Source organism: Lynx canadensis, chromosome E2 (assembly GCF_007474595.2).
Source record: "Lynx canadensis isolate LIC74 chromosome E2, mLynCan4.pri.v2, whole genome shotgun sequence".
NCBI classification, from domain to species: domain Eukaryota; kingdom Metazoa; phylum Chordata; class Mammalia; order Carnivora; family Felidae; genus Lynx; species Lynx canadensis.
In genome coordinates, this window is record NC_044317.1 from 35503451 (window position 1) to 35522271 (window position 18821).

Sequence of the window (18821 nt, forward strand, 5' to 3'; positions counted from 1 at the left end):
CACAGTGTTATAGAAATGTTTTCATAAAATTCAGCAATATGTTTATTCCACTCCTAGATGCACAAAGTCTTGGGTTGGATGCTGAGGGTCATAAAGAGGGTCCCCTAGTTGTAAGGGATTCAGCTCCCAAATCCTAGACCTGCCTCTACCCATAAGCAAGGTTGTTTTCATCCAGGGACACCATGCTCAGAGCTGAGTTTTTAGAAATATCATTTTGGCCAGTGTGGAGGATGGATGGAGCTATGGAAAGATCAGGACAGGGCTATGGGATGAGAGACTCTTGAAATGTATGGTCTGAATGAGAGTTGAGACAAGTGGCAGCAGTGGGGACAGAAAAGATTTATGAATCATTTCTGAGATGGTCTTTGGGGTTGGGGAATGGGAAATGCCAAGGATGGGTCCAAGATGGGGAGCGATGTGAAGAGCGATGTGAAGGTGATCTGGGAAGGGAAGTGATTTGGGTAATCAAGATTGTGGGCTCACTGTTGGATATTTCAAGTTTGTGGGTCAAGTCCATAGATGGTGCCAACAGATAGTGGGAAAGGAGGGTATATCAGGGTGCATCGGGGCTGGAGAGGTGGATTCTGCATCCTTGGCTTCTGTGCAGGAGCTGGTGTGACCTTGGGAACTGGAGCCCTGGGCTCTCTCTTTGGTCTCCCACTGTCCCCTTGGTGACTCCAAGAAAGGTCACATGGCCTCACTGTCCAGCCTCAAGGATTTATTGTGATGACGAAGTAAAATACTTTCTGCAAGTCCTTTGCAAAGATAAAGCATGTCTTGGACACCGCTTCTTAAAATGGACTCCTTGACCTGGTGTTCATTTTTGTAATCCCTGTGTTTGTCTGATCATTGTTCCTGTCTGTTCTCCTGTTTTATACTGTTGATTTACTTAGCAAAAGGTTTTTCTCTGCTTTGCACCCCTACTTCTTGCTACAAAGATAGGCCAGACCAGGGCTGGTTGTGACTGAATCACCCAAATATTTCCAATTAACTCACTTGAACTCTGAGCTAATGAGGTTTTCTTTCCTCTTCCCTGGGTTTTAGATGAGAGTCTGGAGGGCAGATTAGACTCACTGTCATGGGCCAGCCTGCCAATGTGCATGCCTGTGGGCAGTAGTCTGGAACTCTGCAGGGTCCTGGAGCTTCAACACCCAGGAGAGTATCACCCTGTGGAGGAGTTTGGTTCTAAAGTCAGCAGCTGAGGCTATGATTCAAAATTACCTTTGAAAATGCCTTTAGAAGACCATGCATTGGAGTTGACACACCAGATATTCCACCAGAATTGGAACAGATCATTTTTTCTTTGGTTGGGTCCCAGAAAGTGGTTGGCTTGTATTAGAAGCTACACTGTATGAAAATTCCTGGTCTTCAAAGACTGGACCCACATCTCCTGCAGCAAGACACTCATGCTACAAGACACACTCAAAACTGAGACCATAGCAAGGAATGGCTTACATTTCTGAGAGACATTTTTCTTTTCCTTTTTTTTGCAGTTTTAAGTTTTTATTTCAAGTTTTTATTTAAATTATTTTATGTATTCAGTTAACGTATAGTGTAATATTAGTTTCAGGAGTAGTGAAACTACTATGTAAGTGTGAACTATGTAAGTGATTCATCACTTACATACAATGCCCAGTGCTCATTACAACAAGTGCACTTCTTAGTACCAATCACCCATTTAACCAATCCCCCACCTACCTCCCCTCCAGCAACCCTCAGTTTGTTCTCCATAGTTAACAGTCAGCTTTATGGCTTGACTCTTTTTTTTTACCCCTCTATATTCATCTGCCTTGCTTCCTAAAGTCCACATATGAGTGAAATCATATGGTATTTGTCTTTCTCTGACTGACTCATTTTGCTGAGCATTATACTCTCTAGCTCCATCCATGTCATTGCAAATGGCAAAATCTCACTCTTTTTTATGGCTGAGTAATTATCCATTGTATATATATATATACCACATCTTTATCCATTCATCAGTTGATGGACACTTGAGCTGTTTCCACAGTTTGGCTATTGTAGATAATGCTACTATAAACATTGAGGTGCATATATCCCTTTGAATTATTATTTTTGTATTCTTTGGGTAAATACCTAGTAGTTCGATTGATGGATCATAGGGTAGTTCTACTTTTAACTTTTTGAGGAACCTCCATACTGTTTTCCAGAGTGGCTGCACCAGTTTGCAGTGTAAGAGGGTTCCCCTTTCTCCGTAACCTTGCCAACATCTCTTTCCTGTGTTGTTAATTTTAGCCATTATGACAGGTGCGAGGTGATATCTCATTGTAGTTTTGATTTGTATTTCCCTGATGATGACTGATGAGCATCTTTTCATGTGTCTGTTGGCCATCTGTATGTCTTTTTGGGGAAAATTTCTATTATGTCTGAGACACATTTCTGAGACCCCATCTGTCCCTAGGATGGTTTCTCCCAGGGGAGAGTGGCAGGCCAACCCCTTCATCTTAGTTAGATGGCACCTGTCTGACTTAAACTTTGTCTTGAGTGCATAGTCAGACCTGCAAGTGCTAAGGGCAAGCCCTCAGAGACCCCACTTTGTAGTCTTCTTGATTTTCCTACAGCATTTTCCATGGAGGAGCCCAGGAGCTCAAGAAGCTGGAGAATATCAGCCGGTCTCCCTGGTTCTCCCACATCACTTCATCCATGCAGGGCCTGGGCATCATCCATGCCTATGACAAGAAAGAGGACTGCATTAGCAAGTAAGTACTGCACTGGGCCCCTGCTCCAGGTCTCCCCACTTCACATCTAACCCTGAATGGGAGGTCCTAGGAACAGATGGCCTCTTTGACTCTGAGAAGGGAAGTCTGGGCTGCTGGGGACTCACCATAAGTGAATTGCTGTCAGAATCCAGAAGGAGTACTCTAGGGTACTAAGACTTTCTTCCTAGTATCTGGGGCCCCAAAAGTGGTGAGTTCATTCAATGACAACCTCAATGTGTGATTTTACATGTTTTACTTTATGCAGTAGAAGTAAAATGTGCACAATTCAGGAAAGTAGGAGAAAGCAGAAAAAAAAAAAAAAAGAAAGAAAAAAGACAAAAAAATCACTCAAAGGTCCCTAACTACATCCTATTGTATATGTTTATATATTTCCTTCCAGTCTTTTTTTTAAATTTCTTAAGTATTTATAATCACGTTTGTTTCATTTTATTTTTAAATAACATTTTAAACATTATATATCTTATAAAATTTTTTTATTTTTATTTTTTTTTCTATTTTTGAGACACACAGAGAGAGAGACAGAGAGCAGGGGAGAGAGGCAGAAGGAGAGAGAGAGAATCCTAAGCAGACTTCACACTCAGTATGGAGGCTGACGTGGGGCTTGACTCTGGGATCCCATGACTCTGGGATTATGACCTGAGCTGAAATCAAGAGGTGGACACTCAACCAACTGAGGCATCCAAGCACCCAGTAAAAATAAAATTTAAAGGCCATATTATATTTCACTTAATGGATATACACCTCTTTTCTTCTTTTTAAAGTGTGGGGACTAGATGAGTAAATTTCTCTGGAGTCTTCCAGCTCCAAAGTTCTAAAACACAGTATAAATTGAATCAACCATGTAGGCTCACTGTAGTAGCAAAGACTTCCAAGTTTTAGGGACTTAACACAATACATATTTATTCTTCCTCAAGTCACAATTTAAAGAGCATCCATAGGGTAGGGGAAAGGGATTTTGTTCCACCTAGGGCTTTTCCATCCTGAGGGCTGTGGGGGGTCTTCTCTATGATCCTCTGTGTCTAACTGGAGGATAAGGTAGGAGAGGTGGGTGCAGGATCCCATGGGAAATTTTTATGGGTTAATTCCAATGAAGATACTTATCATTTCTGCACATTCATTGACCAGATTTCATTCACATGTACTCACCAAACTGCAAGGGAGGCTGAGAAATGTAGTCCAGTTGTGTCCATAGGAGGGAAAAAAATGGAGTTTGGTGAATCTATAGCAGTGTATGACACATAGGTGTTCCACTTTGTTTTGTTTTATTTTTTTCCATATTTTTCTGCCTTAAAAACCTAACACAAACTTCAAGTTTGGGTCTAATTCTTTTTCTCTCTCTTTTCCCACACTTTGCTACCCAGGGTCTCAGTGTAAACTTGGCATCTCAACTTGCCTTTAGTTCAATCAGTGGCTGTGCTTTTCCTAGTTTAACCTATGTGTCATCTGTAGAGAGTCCTGCATCACACATTGACACTTCCAGTGTCCTGATCATGAGGAAAGGCTCCTGTCCATAGAATTACTCATCAACTTACTCATGACAAACAAAACAGATACAAGGTTTGTCTTCCTGCAGATTTTTGTCCAAGGTTTCCAAGGGAATCCTACAGGGCAGCTGAGTCCTACATGATTGATGGGGTCCGCTTCTTTTTAATACTTTCTTTCCTGTCATGGACTTTCCAGAGGGCTTGGGCTTCTGACATGTATTGCTTTAAAACAATTTTTTTTAATGTTTTATGTATTTTTGAGAGACAGAGAGACAGGGTATGAGTGGGGGAGGGGCAGAGAGAGAGGGAGACACAGAATCCAAAGCAGGCTCCAGGCTCTGAGCTGTCAGCACAGAGCCCAATGCAGGGCTCAAACCCATGAACTGCGAGATCATGACCTAAGCCAAAGTCGGACGCTTAACCAACTGAGCCACCCAGGCACCCCTGACATGTGTTGCTTTTTAAACAAAGCCTTGGGGTCAAATTCCAATTTGATCCCGGCCTTCTGTTTCTTTTGTTCCTGTGCAATCTGACCAACCACACAGATAAGACCTCAGATGACTTCTAAGTCACTTAAACCATCATCTGAATTTGTAAGCTTTATAGCTGTAGGATAGAAACACCATGGTATTTGGAAGAATATTTTAACTAAGCTCTGGGGAAAATAACTTTGAGAGAAACAGAAGGGGGAGGGTGTTACAGGCCCAGCATGGTTGGTCAGAGGTGTTTCTAGACAGAATCTTTGGAGGATCATTGGAACAGGATGAAGCAGCAATGCCCAGAGATGTTCATGACTGTGCCAGTGAGGGGTTTAAACATTGAAGCCCCTTTCCCAATAGGTCAGGGGAACCTTCAGTGGCAGTTGAATCTGATATCTCTCATGGTTAGTTGTTAGTTCAGCCCACTCAAAATTTCAGTCTGGGTCAAGTTGACCCTTGAGCCATGCAGGTTTTGTGGCATCAACCCCCCCACACAGTTGAAAATATGCATATAGCTTTTGACTCCCCCCATACTTAACTACTAATAGCTTACTATACCAATGATATAAAGTTGGTTAACACATATTTTGTATGTCATATGTATTATATACTATATCTTTACAATAAAGAACACTAGAGAAAGAAAATGTTATTAATAAAATCATAAGGGGGGCGCCTGGGTGGCGCAGTCGGTTAAGCGTCCGACTTCTGCCAGGTCACGATCTCGCGGTCCGTGAGTTCGAGCCCCGCGTCAGGCTCTGGGCTGATGGCTCAGAGCCTGGAGCCTGTTTCCGATTCTGTGTCTCCCTCTCTCTCTGCCCCTCCCCCGTTCATGCTCTGTCTCTCTCTGTCCCAAAAATAAATAAACGTTGAAAAAAAAATTAAAAAAAAATAAAAAATATATAAAATCATAAGGAAGAGAAAATACATTTACAATATTGCATTGTATTTATTGAAAAACATCCATGTGTAAGTAGACCTGTGTAGTTCAAACCCACGTTATTCAAGGGCCAACTGTATTCCCTCCCTACACACCCAGAGGCTTGGAGTAGTAATACTGTGCTGTGTGTATGTGTCAGGTGGAGGGGGAGGGCAGGTGTGCTACTGGGAAGCCTTTGGTCTATTCTTTTAAACATTTTCTCCTTTTTCTCTGAGCCTGGTTCCCTGAGCCTGGTGCAGAGGAATGAAGTGAAGGAGGACACATTATTAGGTTATTCTTTCCTTCCTGATGCTCATTTCTGCCATTCCAGCAAATTGTGCAGATGTGGTGTGGCAAGGTGGAGGCTCCAACAGGACCAAGTCCATGGCAGTTCTGCTAGGCATTGCTCATGGGCAAGATCTGCCTGGGTCTTCCAGAGAGCTCTTCCTGTGAAGCCTTCCACTGCATTCCTCTGATCTGGGGCCTCTCTGCCTCATGCTGAGGGATACTGCATTAAGACTGCAGCACCGAAAGTCATCTTCTCTCTGTACCCTCAACTCTAGGAACTGCAGGATTGGGCAGGATCTGCCTTCCATGCATCTAGGGAATGAGCAACTCCAGGAGGGTCTTGCCCTCACCCTTAGCAATGTCATTTCTCCATCCCTCTGCCCAGTGTCCTTTTTCTTTTTGGCTCAGTGGATACAGAACAGGGGTTACAAGTTGTCAGTTTTTTTCTTCCGGAGGAGACCCCCAGCAACTGCCTTGAATCTTCTTTCTCTGATTTGATAACGGGAACCAAACATCCTTCTTTCCCTTCTCAACCATCACACACACTGATTCTCCCTAAAAGCAACCTCTGCCAAAATCAGCCCTTACCCTTTTATAGATCAAGGGGCTAACTGTCAATTCCACATGGCCTTTGAGGGAGTGGCTGAATCCAAAATAGAAGTCTTTTGAAGGTAGAGCATGAGATACTGAGCATCTTTTTTTCTCAGCTGTGGGTTCTAGTTGTCAGTTCTGGGAAAGAGAGAAAAAGCCCACTCAGCACAATGCTGCCACATAGGATTTCTCAAAAAATGTGCATATCAAAGATGCCTATGGCGGCAGATTTTAAAGAGTATGGATGGATATATGCGTGTCTTTGTAAGAGTCTTATGTAAGAGTGCATTAGCTCTTGATTAAAAATTCCTCTTTGTGGAGCCTGGGTGGCTCAGTCAGTTGAGCATTTGACTCTTGATTCTGGCTCAGATCATGATCCCAGTGTTATGGGATTGAGTCCCATGTCAGTCTCTGTGCTCAGCATGTATCCCACTTAAGATTCTCCCTCTCTCTCCCTCTGCCCCTCTCCCCCACTTGCATATGCACACTCTCTCTCACTCTCTCTAAAATAAAGAAAAAGAAAAAGAAAAAAAATCCCCTTGCCTTAATTTTCTGGTAACCCTAACCCTAGCTCTGTGGAAGTACAACTGACTCCTGTTTTGTATGATTTTTTAATTTTAGGTTTAAGATGCTAAATGATGAAAATTCCAGCCACCTCCTGTACTTTAACTGTGCTCTCAGGTGGTTTGCTTTAAGAATGGATGTCCTCATGAACATTGTCACCTTCATCGTGGCCTTGTTGGTGACTCTGAGCTTCTCCTCAATTAGTGCTTCATCCAAAGGCTTGTCTTTGTCTTACATCATCCAGGTAACACCTAGTATAAGTTAGGTTTGGCCTGGAGGCTCTGGCATAGGGCATTACTAGGGAGGATGGATGTAAGAGAAGATCCAACTCAAATGGGTGCAACAAACAGGGAGAGCTTACTGGTTCACATCACTAAAAGGCATGACAGTTGTGTGGGCTTCAGGAATAGTTGGATCATAGCCCCTGGCTTTGTCCTTGTTCTGTGATGACTTCCTTCATGGTTGTACAATGGTGACTGGCATTCTCTGAGAGCTGCAACAGGAAGGAAGGAGGAAGAAAGCTTTTCCTACCCTAGTCACGGAGCAAAAGCCTTGAGCTTTACTCTTACTGGATTAGTTTAGGCATCCCGGAACAAATTAGTGCCTGGATAGAATTGGAATGATTGGCTTAGGTCAAAGGATGGAGTCACACATCATCCTACCCCCAAGTCACAGAACTGTCCCATAATAGAGATCAGGAAAAGGATGCTGGAGAGGCAGCCATGATGTCTATGACAAATAATACTGACTTCTCCTTTTGTTTGCTTTGGTATTTTTCTTTTCAAGAAAATAACAGTAATAGGAAAAAATAGTAATACAGAATAATAATAATAATAATAATCAGGAAATACATGCCATTTGAGGTATTATTGTAAGTCATGTATGTGAATTAATTCATTTATTCCCACAATAATCGATGAGATAGTTTCTGCCATAGTCCTCACCTTATACATGATAAAACTTAGGCTTAGAGAGATTTGTCCAACATCACACACTTGTCATGTGTTAGAGCTAGGGTTTGAACCTAGGTCATCTGGGTCTGATACCTATCTGAGTGTGAATCTTGAGGGTGTGTGTGTGTGCATGTGTGTGTATGTGTTGGCCTAAGGATAAAGTGTCCAGCTACGTCTGGTTGGGAGAAAGATGAGGACTGGTAAACAGATGGGTCTATAGACAGACTACTGATCAGTATTTCTGTGGCTCCTTCTCACACCTGGAGCCTGTCTGAGTTCTGCTAGATAGAAATCTCTGTAAGCCCTGACAACACATTCTGCCTCCTTTCTATTAAAAGGCTCTTCTTCCCTTTTCCATCTTCCATAAATCTGTGACTCCTTCGTTCAGTGCTATCTCTTCCCAACCCTCTTGCCCTTAAAGTTCTATTCCTTTTTGAAAATCTCTCTGATATCATTTTAATGGCATTTTAGGAAGGGGGAAGAACAAAACTATATTCTCAGATCTTTATCTTAAGTGGCAAAAAATGAATTTTTCTTGGGTAGCTAGTTTTCCTCATTGATGGATGTTTTTATTTGTTGTTGCCTAGTAAGATATAAAGCAGATGATAATGAATAGATCCCCTTACTTGGTCCAAGTGAAACAGCTTTCCTCAACTGAGGGCATGCTTTTTGGGGGATATCATCAGCTTTCTGTGAGATTGTTTTCAAATATTCCTGTAAGACTGGAGAATTTGCACACACTGGAGGACTTCCCAGGGACTTAAAGGGATGATACCCTTGAATTTAATAAAATGCACATAAGCCCTTTTTAAGGGCAAGGTTCATTCATTCATTCACCAGATAGCCACTGAGAATCTACTGTGATCCAGGAATTCTGCTAGGTGCTGTGGATTCAGCAGCAAACAATCTGGACAGGTCTTGTTCTCATAGAGTTTATGGGATAAAAAGAGATATAACATGGGATGGAATAAATAAGTGCACAAGCAAATAAGTGAGAAGGTTTCAGAAATTGTTTATTATGAAGATAATAAAACAGGGTAATGTGACTGTCAATGGGGAAGCAACATGAGATTCTATAGTCAGAGGAAAACTCTGCTAAGAGGTGACTTCCAAGCTGGTACATGAATGACAAAGAACCAGCCAAATAAGATGGAAGGGAGGATGCTTCAGGCTGAGAGGCCAGAGCAAGGCTTGGGGTAGGTAGGAGCTGGGTGCATTTGAGGCATTCAGAAGGTCATGTAGCTTGAGCAGAGTAGAAAATAAGGTCTGAGGTGTTGGCGGGGAGAGACTATGTAAGGCTTTGTCAGCCATGGAATATAAGGTTGCTTTTATATAAGGGCTGGATGATCCTCTTTGTGAGAGGCTGTGCTATGTGTTATAGGATGTTAGCCTCCATGATCTCTAACTAGGAAATCCCAGTAGAACCTCCCTCCTCTAAGGTTGTGACAACCACAAGTTTCTTTAGACATTGCTAAATGTCTCCTGAAGGGCATAATCACCCAGGTCAAGAGCCACTGCTCTAAGAGAAATAGAAAGCCAGTGGTGTGTGTTAAGCAGGCAGGCAACAAGGGAACCACGCAAAGGGTGTGGACCTACACCACTGCCCCCTGCCATTTACCTGCTTGGGCCACACTGCCTCCTTGTTAAGGTCACTTGCTGCTACTCAGAGCTACCCAAATCCTGAGTTTGCCTGGCGGACTTCTTTTTATAAATGCTTCTGCTCACACAGTTCCTTAACTGCCCTAACAGAGGCAAACCTCTCCCCCCCACCTCCATTCTGACCATTCTTTCACATCCTGTTTTATTGGCATCTTACCTTTTCTTGAAATGACGTGTGTCTTATCCTGCCAGCCTGCTAGAACATAAGCCGTGTGACTGTAGGGGTTTTGTCCATCACATTCAGCCCTAGAAAACCAGCCCTTCTGTGACAGGGCCTGGCCCACAGTCACTGCTCACCCAGTGAAAGAAGACCTGGTCCTGCCTTGAGCCCACTAGCCCACCTTGTGACTGAAGCAGGTGCTGTTGGTGCACCAACCTTCCAGGGCAGCCTGGTTGACCTCCTGTTGCTACGAGAAGGTGCCCAGTCCAAGCCCAGGGCAGCCTGCAAGTGTGGGGAATTCCCTAAGCCAGAAGTGGCCCCCAAAATTGTTGAAGGGCATCAGTGGGGATGTAGCCCAGCTTCCTCAGGACAACTCAAGTGTGTTCCATGCAGTGTCCCAGAGCTTCCAGTAGGATCGAATTTTGGGTACTACAAGTGAACCTCTCATGACTTACTTTCTGTTCTGTACGTCACTTCTCCCAGCTCCCACTGGTACTTTTGCGGTCCACCTCCTGGATTAATTTCCTAGGGCTGCTGTAACCAGTCACCATAAGCTAGTGGCTTAAAATCAGAGAAATTTATTCTCTTACAGTTTTGGAGGTCAGAAGTCCCAAATCAAGGTGTAGGCAGGACCTTGTTCCCTCTGCATGCTCTAGGGGACAAGCCATTCCTTGTCTCTTCCAGCTTCTGGTGGCTACTGGCATTCTTTGGCATTTCTTGTATTGTAGCAGCATCACTCCAACCTTTGCCTCTGTCTTCACATCTTCTTCTCTTTTGTGTCTTCTCTTCCTCTGTCTCTTATAAGGATACTTGTCATTGGATTTAAGGTTCATCCAGGTAATCCAGGATGATCTCAAGATCCTTACTTATACCTAAAGGTCTTTTTCTTTCAAATGAGGTAACATTCACAGGTCTCAGGGATTTGGATGCATACATATCTTTTTGGGGGACCTCCATTCAACCTGCTTACACTCAAATTTCAGGGTTGGCTTCTGGGGGATTCTGGCCTAAGATAGGTGACCTTAGCAAGCCACATTCCCCACTCTGAGCCTAGATATTCTCATGTCTGAAGCAAACAGATGGGCTAAATGATTTCCTTCTACCCATGATGATTTGTGGCAATGGGATTTCAGTGGCTGCTTGGCTGCCTGTTGGGTAAATCAGGGAGGGCATGGAAGTGCAGGACCACGCCAGATGGCAGCAAGGGGTGGATACCCAGCAGCTCTGTGGCCCTGGGAGATTCCAGCTTAGACCAAGAGTGATCAAGTGGTACTGTGGTGGGATGGTTCATGCCATCTGGAGTGTCAGGGAAAATGTCATTACCCATTTGCTTCCGAATGCAGAGGAATATTTAAAGGCAAAACACTGCAGTGTCTTTACTTCTGGGCACTTGGCTGGGAATGCAGGCATGTTGTTGTGTGGCTCTGAGTGAGGCTGGTGAGGGGTAATTCACAAGGGCTGCCCCTGAGGGTGGGGCAGCAGAACCCAAGGGAAGAAAGGGATCTAACTCAGCTTTTGCTTCTCTACAATAGCTAAGCGGACTACTCCAAGTATGTGTGCGAACAGGGACAGAGACCCAGGCCAAATTCACCCCCGTGGAGCTGCTCAGGGAGTATATTTTGGTAAGAAATTAGTGCATGCCAGAGGAAGGGCTAGTTAACTCTGGCGGAATTTATGCAGGCATTGATTTTTTGACATGTGAAAGGGGTCTTTTTAAAAACTGAAATTTGTTGGGGTGCCTGGGTGGCTCAGTCGGTTAGGTGGTAGACTGTCGATTTTGGCTCAAGTCATGAACTCACAGTTGTGAGACTGAGACTTGCATTGGGCTTCAAGCTGAATGTGGAGCCTGCTTGGGGTTCTCTCTCTCCCTCCCTGTGCCCCTCGTTGTGTCATGCACACACATGCTTTCTCTAATAAAAACAAACAAGCAAACAAACAAATAAAATAAAAACTGAAAATGAACCACAACCCTCTTCTTAAAGCTCATATTTACCATACAGTCTAAAGTACTTTAAGTTGAGGAAGAGATTCTTTTTTTAAAAAAAAATTTCCTCAAGGGCAGTTTCTGCATACAAAAATAGAAATCAGTGGCTAACTTTAGTTTCTAAAGATTACCATTTGATTGACTAAAATTGTAAATTGAAAAAAAACAATGGTTGAACTCTTCTTTAAAAGCTTTTATGTTCAACTTACAAATCCTGCTATTCTTTGAAAAGTCTAGACAAGTCAAGCAATCACTTTTAAGGGCCTTTGAATAGCATTTGGCCTCATTTACAAACTTAATTAAACTCTTTAAAACATTAAACTGCATTTTAAAATTTAGCACATTCCATTTCCTTCTTAAGTATCTCGATTATCTGATTTAACAAACAAACCTTTCAGAGGTTATATAAATCTAATAAATTACACTTATAAATATAGTAAGCTTTAAATTTGCATAACCATCCCAATGCTGTGGATGAACAGTAAGCTTTTAACTTAAAATCATGTCTAAATAAATTACTCAATTATACATTTTAAATTAGAATCACAGGCCCTTATGTTACTAATATTATTATACTTGAAACACAAAATATGCAGATTCCTTAAACTGAAAATACTGTTACAATTTTGCTTCTCTTAAATATTCTCGTTATTAATTCTAGATCTCCCAGGGGTTAAAAATATTCACTGTGTAGGAATACAGATATTTTATCAGTTAATTGTAGTTGCTTATCACAGATTTGGACTCGCCAGCCACCCCACAGGGCACACGGGGGCCTTACTTCTCATGGCTCACAGGGACTTCAAAACTTTAGAGGAGGTGGTGTTCTAACACAGCCAAGTTGAGTAGAGCAACTTGGCTTAGACTTTGCATTTCTTAGACACTTGCAGATACTGAAATTGTATCTGACTGAACTCTGCAAATCTCAAGATTTGGTCTGGATTTGCCACACAGCTTCAAGGTCACAATGCTGACACTTGCCCAGGCCCACATGGCCCCATATGAGCTGTCCCTTATAGTTGTCCATCTCTCTATTCACTAAGCTCCAGCCACCTAACTTTTCTTTCTATTCCTCAAAGTGCCCAAGCTTGTTCTGGCCCCAGGGCCTTTGCACTAGCTGTCTACTCTGCCTGGAAGGTTCTGAACTCAAATTTTCTTATATCAGCATTCTAGGTCTCAGCTTGAATCGCACATCCTCATAGATGCCTTCTTCAACCCTTAAGTTACTTTTACTCTGCCTACCCCTTTCACTACACACATTGTCTTCATTTTTATTTTTTTTAATGTTTTATGTTTATGTTATTTTATGATTTATTGTCTTTATTTCTGATTTTGTTTCTTATTTATTATCTGACTTCCCCATTGGAATGTGACTTCTTTAGTGGGTTTCTTGATCTAGCACACCACCACGAACACCAGTACCTAGAATTGTGGGAATGCGTGAATTAATTAAATGAATGGAAAAGTGAATGATTGTTAACCTGTCATTGGTTATTCTGTTTTCCAGACCTGTGTTCCTGAATGCACTCACCCCCTCAAAGTGGAGACTTGTCCCTGTGACTGGCCCAGGCATGGGGAGATAACATTCAGAGACTATCAGATGAGATACAGAGACAACACTCCCCTTGTTCTTGATGGGCTGAACTTGAGCATTCAAAGCGGGCAGACAGTTGGGATTGTTGGAAGAACAGGTTCTGGTGAGGACAGGGTTGTTTTCTTTGCATTTCCACTGGGGGTGCTGTTTGAGCCACACCAGAGGGCTGTGTGTATGTGTGGTGGGTTGGCTGTTTTTTTCTCCCTCTAATCTCTTTACTGTAAATTAGGATTTCAGGTTGAATGGGCGTGTGGAGTTGGAAACAAACACACACCAGTTTTTGAATTAATTAAATGAGAATCATTCTGGTGAAACGAGGCCCAGAGGATGAGTCGTGTGTTAACAGCCCCTGCAGGAACGGGCAGGTTAACCATGTCAGGGCAGCTGATTGCCTCCACAGAGTGAGGCCTTTCTGTCTGCACAGTCATCTGCACTGAGCCATTTAACTGCATTACAAATTCCCCTGATTAGATACTTGGATATGATAGAAGTACAAACTGATGTTTGATTTGCTGTTCTTGCTTTTATTATTCCCAGGAAAGTCATCCTTGGGAATGGCCTTGTTTCGTCTGGTGGAGCCAGCTGGCGGTACGATTTTCATTGATGAGGTGGATATCTGCACTATAGGTTTGGAAGACCTCAGAACCAAGCTGACTGTGATCCCCCAGGATCCTGTCCTGTTTGTAGGTACAGTAAGGTAGCTGTTTTTGATCATCATCCATTCCTATTTTTTAGGTAGTAAAATCAGACCAGCCAGGAACTTTGTGAAGTGCCCACAGTGGGCCTAAAGGAAGCAGCCATCCTGAGGTGCTCACAAGCACTTCTAGTTCCTGTTCCTGCTGAAGCCTTAGGAAGAACCAAGGACTAGAGCCCTGAACATTGTCTGTATTTTATGTGCCACATCACAAATAAGCAAGATGCTTACACATAGAGTGAGCAGATATCCCAGTTGGCCCTGGAGAGCCCTGGTTTATGCCTGTGTCTCAGCATCCTATAAGGTTTAACACTGGCCACCCTCAAAAGTACCCAGTTAGCGAAATAAAATAAGTGGTTACCCTATGTATGTAGCCTTCCATAGGGAAGTGCACCAATTTATTCCCATTGAAGAATGAACAGAAGTTGTTCAAGTACAAGAACAGTAGGGTTGCAACTTCCATGGGGCTCAAGATCTGATGTCAAGGGATAAGGAGAAAACCATTTTCTCATTTAGTCCAGGGCAATGGCTCCTCCTCCAATGAGAAGGACATTTCTCATATTAAGCACCATTTAGAATTATAAGAAAAATGCATTCCATGTCTTGAGATACCAGACCTACATGGGGCACCCTGGGTGAAGTCCTGGGAGCCACAGCTGTACCTCTTGCTTCTGAAGGTAAAGTGAATCCCCCCACCACACCCTCTCTGCCTATAATTTGCATAGGGTCAAAGGTCTTCTGCTGCCCATGGCCACTGTGAGGACCAAATGTGTCTTCCTGGGTGCCTTGCTCAGTGCTGTCTCTCCTGTCTTGGTAGTCTCTGCCCCATCACAGAGCTGTGGGGCTTTGCTCACTTGGCCTGAGATTGGTAATTTTATGTGCCATTGTCCTGGGTTAAGCACTGCTTTTGGGGCCATGAAAATCATCACACACACCACCCCTTGCTCTCTCCCACATGCTGCAGAAAACATACTCCCCCATCCTGTCCTCAGAAATCTGGCTCCCTGCTCTTTCCTTTATTGCAGGTACAACTTGGATCCATTTGAGAGTCACTCAGATGAGATGCTCTGGCAGGTTCTGGAAAGGACATTCATGAGAGACACAGTAGGTCTCTGGGGTTGACCAGGATGAGTCCGTTTCCCAGCACCAGGGCCCAGATTTGGATTTGACAAGACCCCGGCCATCATTTGGCCCGGCTTATTTGCTGATGTCACATGTGTCAGGAGAATGTGATCCTTTTTTACTCTTTGTTAAAAGCAACAATAGATAATATTTTTAGGCCTCTGAAATCATCAGGACAAGAGCTCTGCATGTGTGATCTCACCTCACCTGGTCCTGTCTTGACTGCAGCCTTCTGAGGTTGGAACTCCTATCCTGATTTTTAGAGGTGTTGTAATTAAGACTCAGGGAAGAAACATGTGAAGCTAGTAAGTGGCAGAATGGAGACTTGAACCCAAATGCATCTGACTCTAGAGCAGATGGGGCATCCTGCTGCTCTGCCAATAGCCTCCTTTGCTTATGGGTACATATAAGGCACAGGAAGGTGAGAGGGGGTATGGCAGGCTCCAGGAATGTTTCCTGTGAGACAGGGTCCTGTCCTAGAAGAGCTGTGGGTGAGTATGGCCACCTCGGCAGCATGGAGGGGATTTTCTCCCCCAAGACTTGGTACCAAGGTGAGCATGTCCCAACATCACTGTGACTGGATAAATCAGATGCTTTCGTACCTTTCCTTGATGACTAGAAAACTCCCATCCCATGTGTATTTTGTCCACAGAAATAGGAACCCTGGAAGCCATTTACACTTCATTTGTGTTTCTCTGGACCCACATGTGTACCATTTGTCCTATTTTCGTGAGGTGTCTACAGGGTTCTATGAATCATACTGTGATTTTAAATTATTAATGTCCGCCTACTCCCTGGTCCTTCCCTGGTGCCTGTTTGCAATGTTGAAATGATTGTTGTTTTGTACTTTCTCTTCCTCAGTAAAATAAAGCCAGCTGATGAATGCATGAGTGGGGCAATCAATAGAGATGATGCAGGACAATTTTATAGATCATCAGCATAAATGTGGCATTTTCTGTGTTTTATAGATAATGAAACTCCCAGAAAAATTACAGGCAGAAGTCACAGAAAATGGAGAAAACTTCTCAGTAGGGGAACGTCAGCTGCTTTGTATGGCCCGAGCACTTCTCCGTAATTCAAAAGTAAGGAAACAGCACGGAAAAATGGATTGGTCAAATTTTGGATATTTCCCGCAGCGCCACTCAATCCAGGAGGTAGAGCTATGCGTTTGTCTTTCAGCAAAGAGAGAACAATTGAGCCATTTAAAAACCGATCAGTTTCTTTTAAGACAAAGTTGTAAGGGGTAAAAATTGAAAAATAACAGTCATTTACAGCAAGAGCACCTGCCTCCTCTGGGCCTCCCCCTGGGAAGACTTGCTTAGGTATTCTCTTTGTCTCCTAAGTGCTCTGAGTATGAGAAATCTTTCTCTTGACTTTTTTTTTTTTTGCCTTGTCCCTGAACAATTCTGAAGCCTGCTAAACAATGCCCAGGATGCTAAAGAAGGCCTTCAGAATGCTAAGATATGAGAATTGTAACGTTTATATTCATTTTTCTTAGTGACTTAGTCATCCTTGGTTACTGATTTCAAGGAAGGGATTGCTGTTGCTTTAGAAATCCCATTCTCTGAACCCTGACCAAAGTGTAACCTAGCCTGTGTGTTGTGTAGACATGCTAATGGTAGGAGAGGGAGCTGGCACCATCATGCATTCCGTGCTGACTGAGGCACTATACGCTGCTAAGTGCTTTGTGGGTTATCTTTGCATTTCATGCTCATAAGAAAGTATAACCTCCCTTTATAGAGGAGGGCACGGAACATTTGGGGGCAGGGGTCAAGTAATTTACTCAAGGTGAAGCAGAGGTGAGCTTAAGCCCTCTTACTTCCAAACCAGCATGGTGGTAGGCAGAATAATTCTCTCCCCCTCCAAAGATGTCTGAGTCCTGATAGCTGGAACAGGAGAATATACCACCATTTCTACGGAAAAGGGGCTTTGCAGATATGATTATGTCAAGGATTTTGGGATGGGGAGATTATCCTGGATTACCTGTGTGGGCCTAGTGCAATCATGCACGTCTGTATAAGAGGGAGGCAGGAGAGTCAGAAATAGGAGAAGCAATGTGACAATGGGAGTAGGTATTGGAGCAATACCAGGAAGGAGGCACAAGCCAAGGAACACAGGCAGCCCCGAACAGCTGCAACAGGCAAGGGAACAGTTTCTCCCTCGAGCTGGCAAAAGGGATACAGCCCTGGCAATACCTTGACTTTAGGACTTCTGGCTTCCAGAACAGCAAAGGCAATAAATTTTTGTTGTTTTAAGCCTCTGAGTTTGTGCTGATTTGTTAATAGCAGTGATGGCAAACTAATACGATCACTGTTATAGCTCACACTGACTCTGGTTAGCACAGTAGAGAAAGCCTCCTACCACTTTGCAAGATTAGAATAAACCACTTAGAAAACAGAAATAAAGAACATACCACCTTATTCTTCCAGCCAGTCCCTCAGAAGGAGATGGAGGTGGTGTGAACTGACTTTTATTTTGCTGTTGTTGTTCTGATCTTTTGAGACGGGCCCTTAGCTCATGACTTTTCAGCTCTTCTTCTTCTTCTTCTTCTTCTTTTCTTCTTCTCCTTCTTCTTTTATAATAAATAGACCTAAGATTGTGAGTTTCCCTCAGGTGCAGCTTTGGTCTAGTATGGCTTTTACCATGTGCCTTCCTCAACAGATCATTCTCCTTGATGAAGCCACCGCCTCCATGGACTCCAACACTGACAGCCTTGTTCAGAGCACCATCAAAGATGCCTTCAAAGGCTGTACTGTATTGACCATCGCCCACCGCCTCAACACAGTTCTCAACTGTGACCTCGTCCTGGTCATGGAAAATGGGAAGGTGCAGGAAGTTGTTGGCGTCCCCTCCACAGAGGCTTCAACGGTTTGGGCTCTAGGTGAGTGGCTATTTTCTGCCAATTTCAGCTCTTTTTCTCTGACTTTCAGGTGGTCGAGTTTGACAAGCCTGAAGTCCTTGCCGAGAAGCCAGATTCTGCATTTGCAATGTTACTAGCAGCAGAAAACAAAGTCCGATTGTAAAGGTCTCACATCAGCTGATTTTAGAGGAGGAGGAGGATGCTTCAGATGAGTTGGATGAGCCTGCAAGAGGAGGGCCAGCTATCTCTGCAGGCATCATAATCCGTCCCACCCCTGACACACAGGCTGAGCTGGGGTGGAGGGTGGTTTCCTGCCTTACCCAAGCCATGCCTCCCAACCTCACTGGTTGGCTTGGAGCTGGTTCTGGGTGGTAAACAGAGGCAGAAGAAGCTAATAGATTAAAAAACTGCCCGCATCTCCTAAAACTCCAAGGTGCCCATCAATGAATGTGTCCCCATCAATACCACCTCAGTGCCTGAGAATGGAAACTATCAGTGTAAGTGTAACTTTCAGTTAAATCTAATCAAACAGAATGGGAAAATGCCTAAAGACAGAATTTGTAAAAGGTTTCCTGCCTTCTCATCAAAAAGGAAAAGTGCAGAGTTTTCTCCCCATTGAACTCCTCTTCACATCTATTTTGTGTGTGTGATAAGCAGTAACTACAAGGTCTGTAGCATGCAAGATTGATTACATTGTTTGGTGAAAAAAAATTTTTTTAAATCATATTATAT

General features: G+C 43.4%; 1 protein-coding gene across 1 annotated transcript in view; it reads left to right on the forward strand.

Moving 5' to 3' along the window:
• The window catches only part of ABCC12 (ATP binding cassette subfamily C member 12), a 75727-nt gene extending 57475 nt beyond the window's left edge, over positions 1-18252 (forward strand). Inside the window, 9 exon segments of the mRNA XM_030297311.1 lie at positions 2580-2717; positions 7151-7307; positions 11368-11457; positions 13327-13516; positions 13951-14110; positions 15133-15211; positions 16198-16311; positions 17891-18055; positions 18160-18252. Of these exon segments, the coding sequence (XP_030153171.1) occupies positions 2580-2717; positions 7151-7307; positions 11368-11457; positions 13327-13516; positions 13951-14110; positions 15133-15211; positions 16198-16311; positions 17891-18055; positions 18160-18252 (1186 nt within the window).
• Positions 18253-18821: the final 569 nt, after the last annotated feature.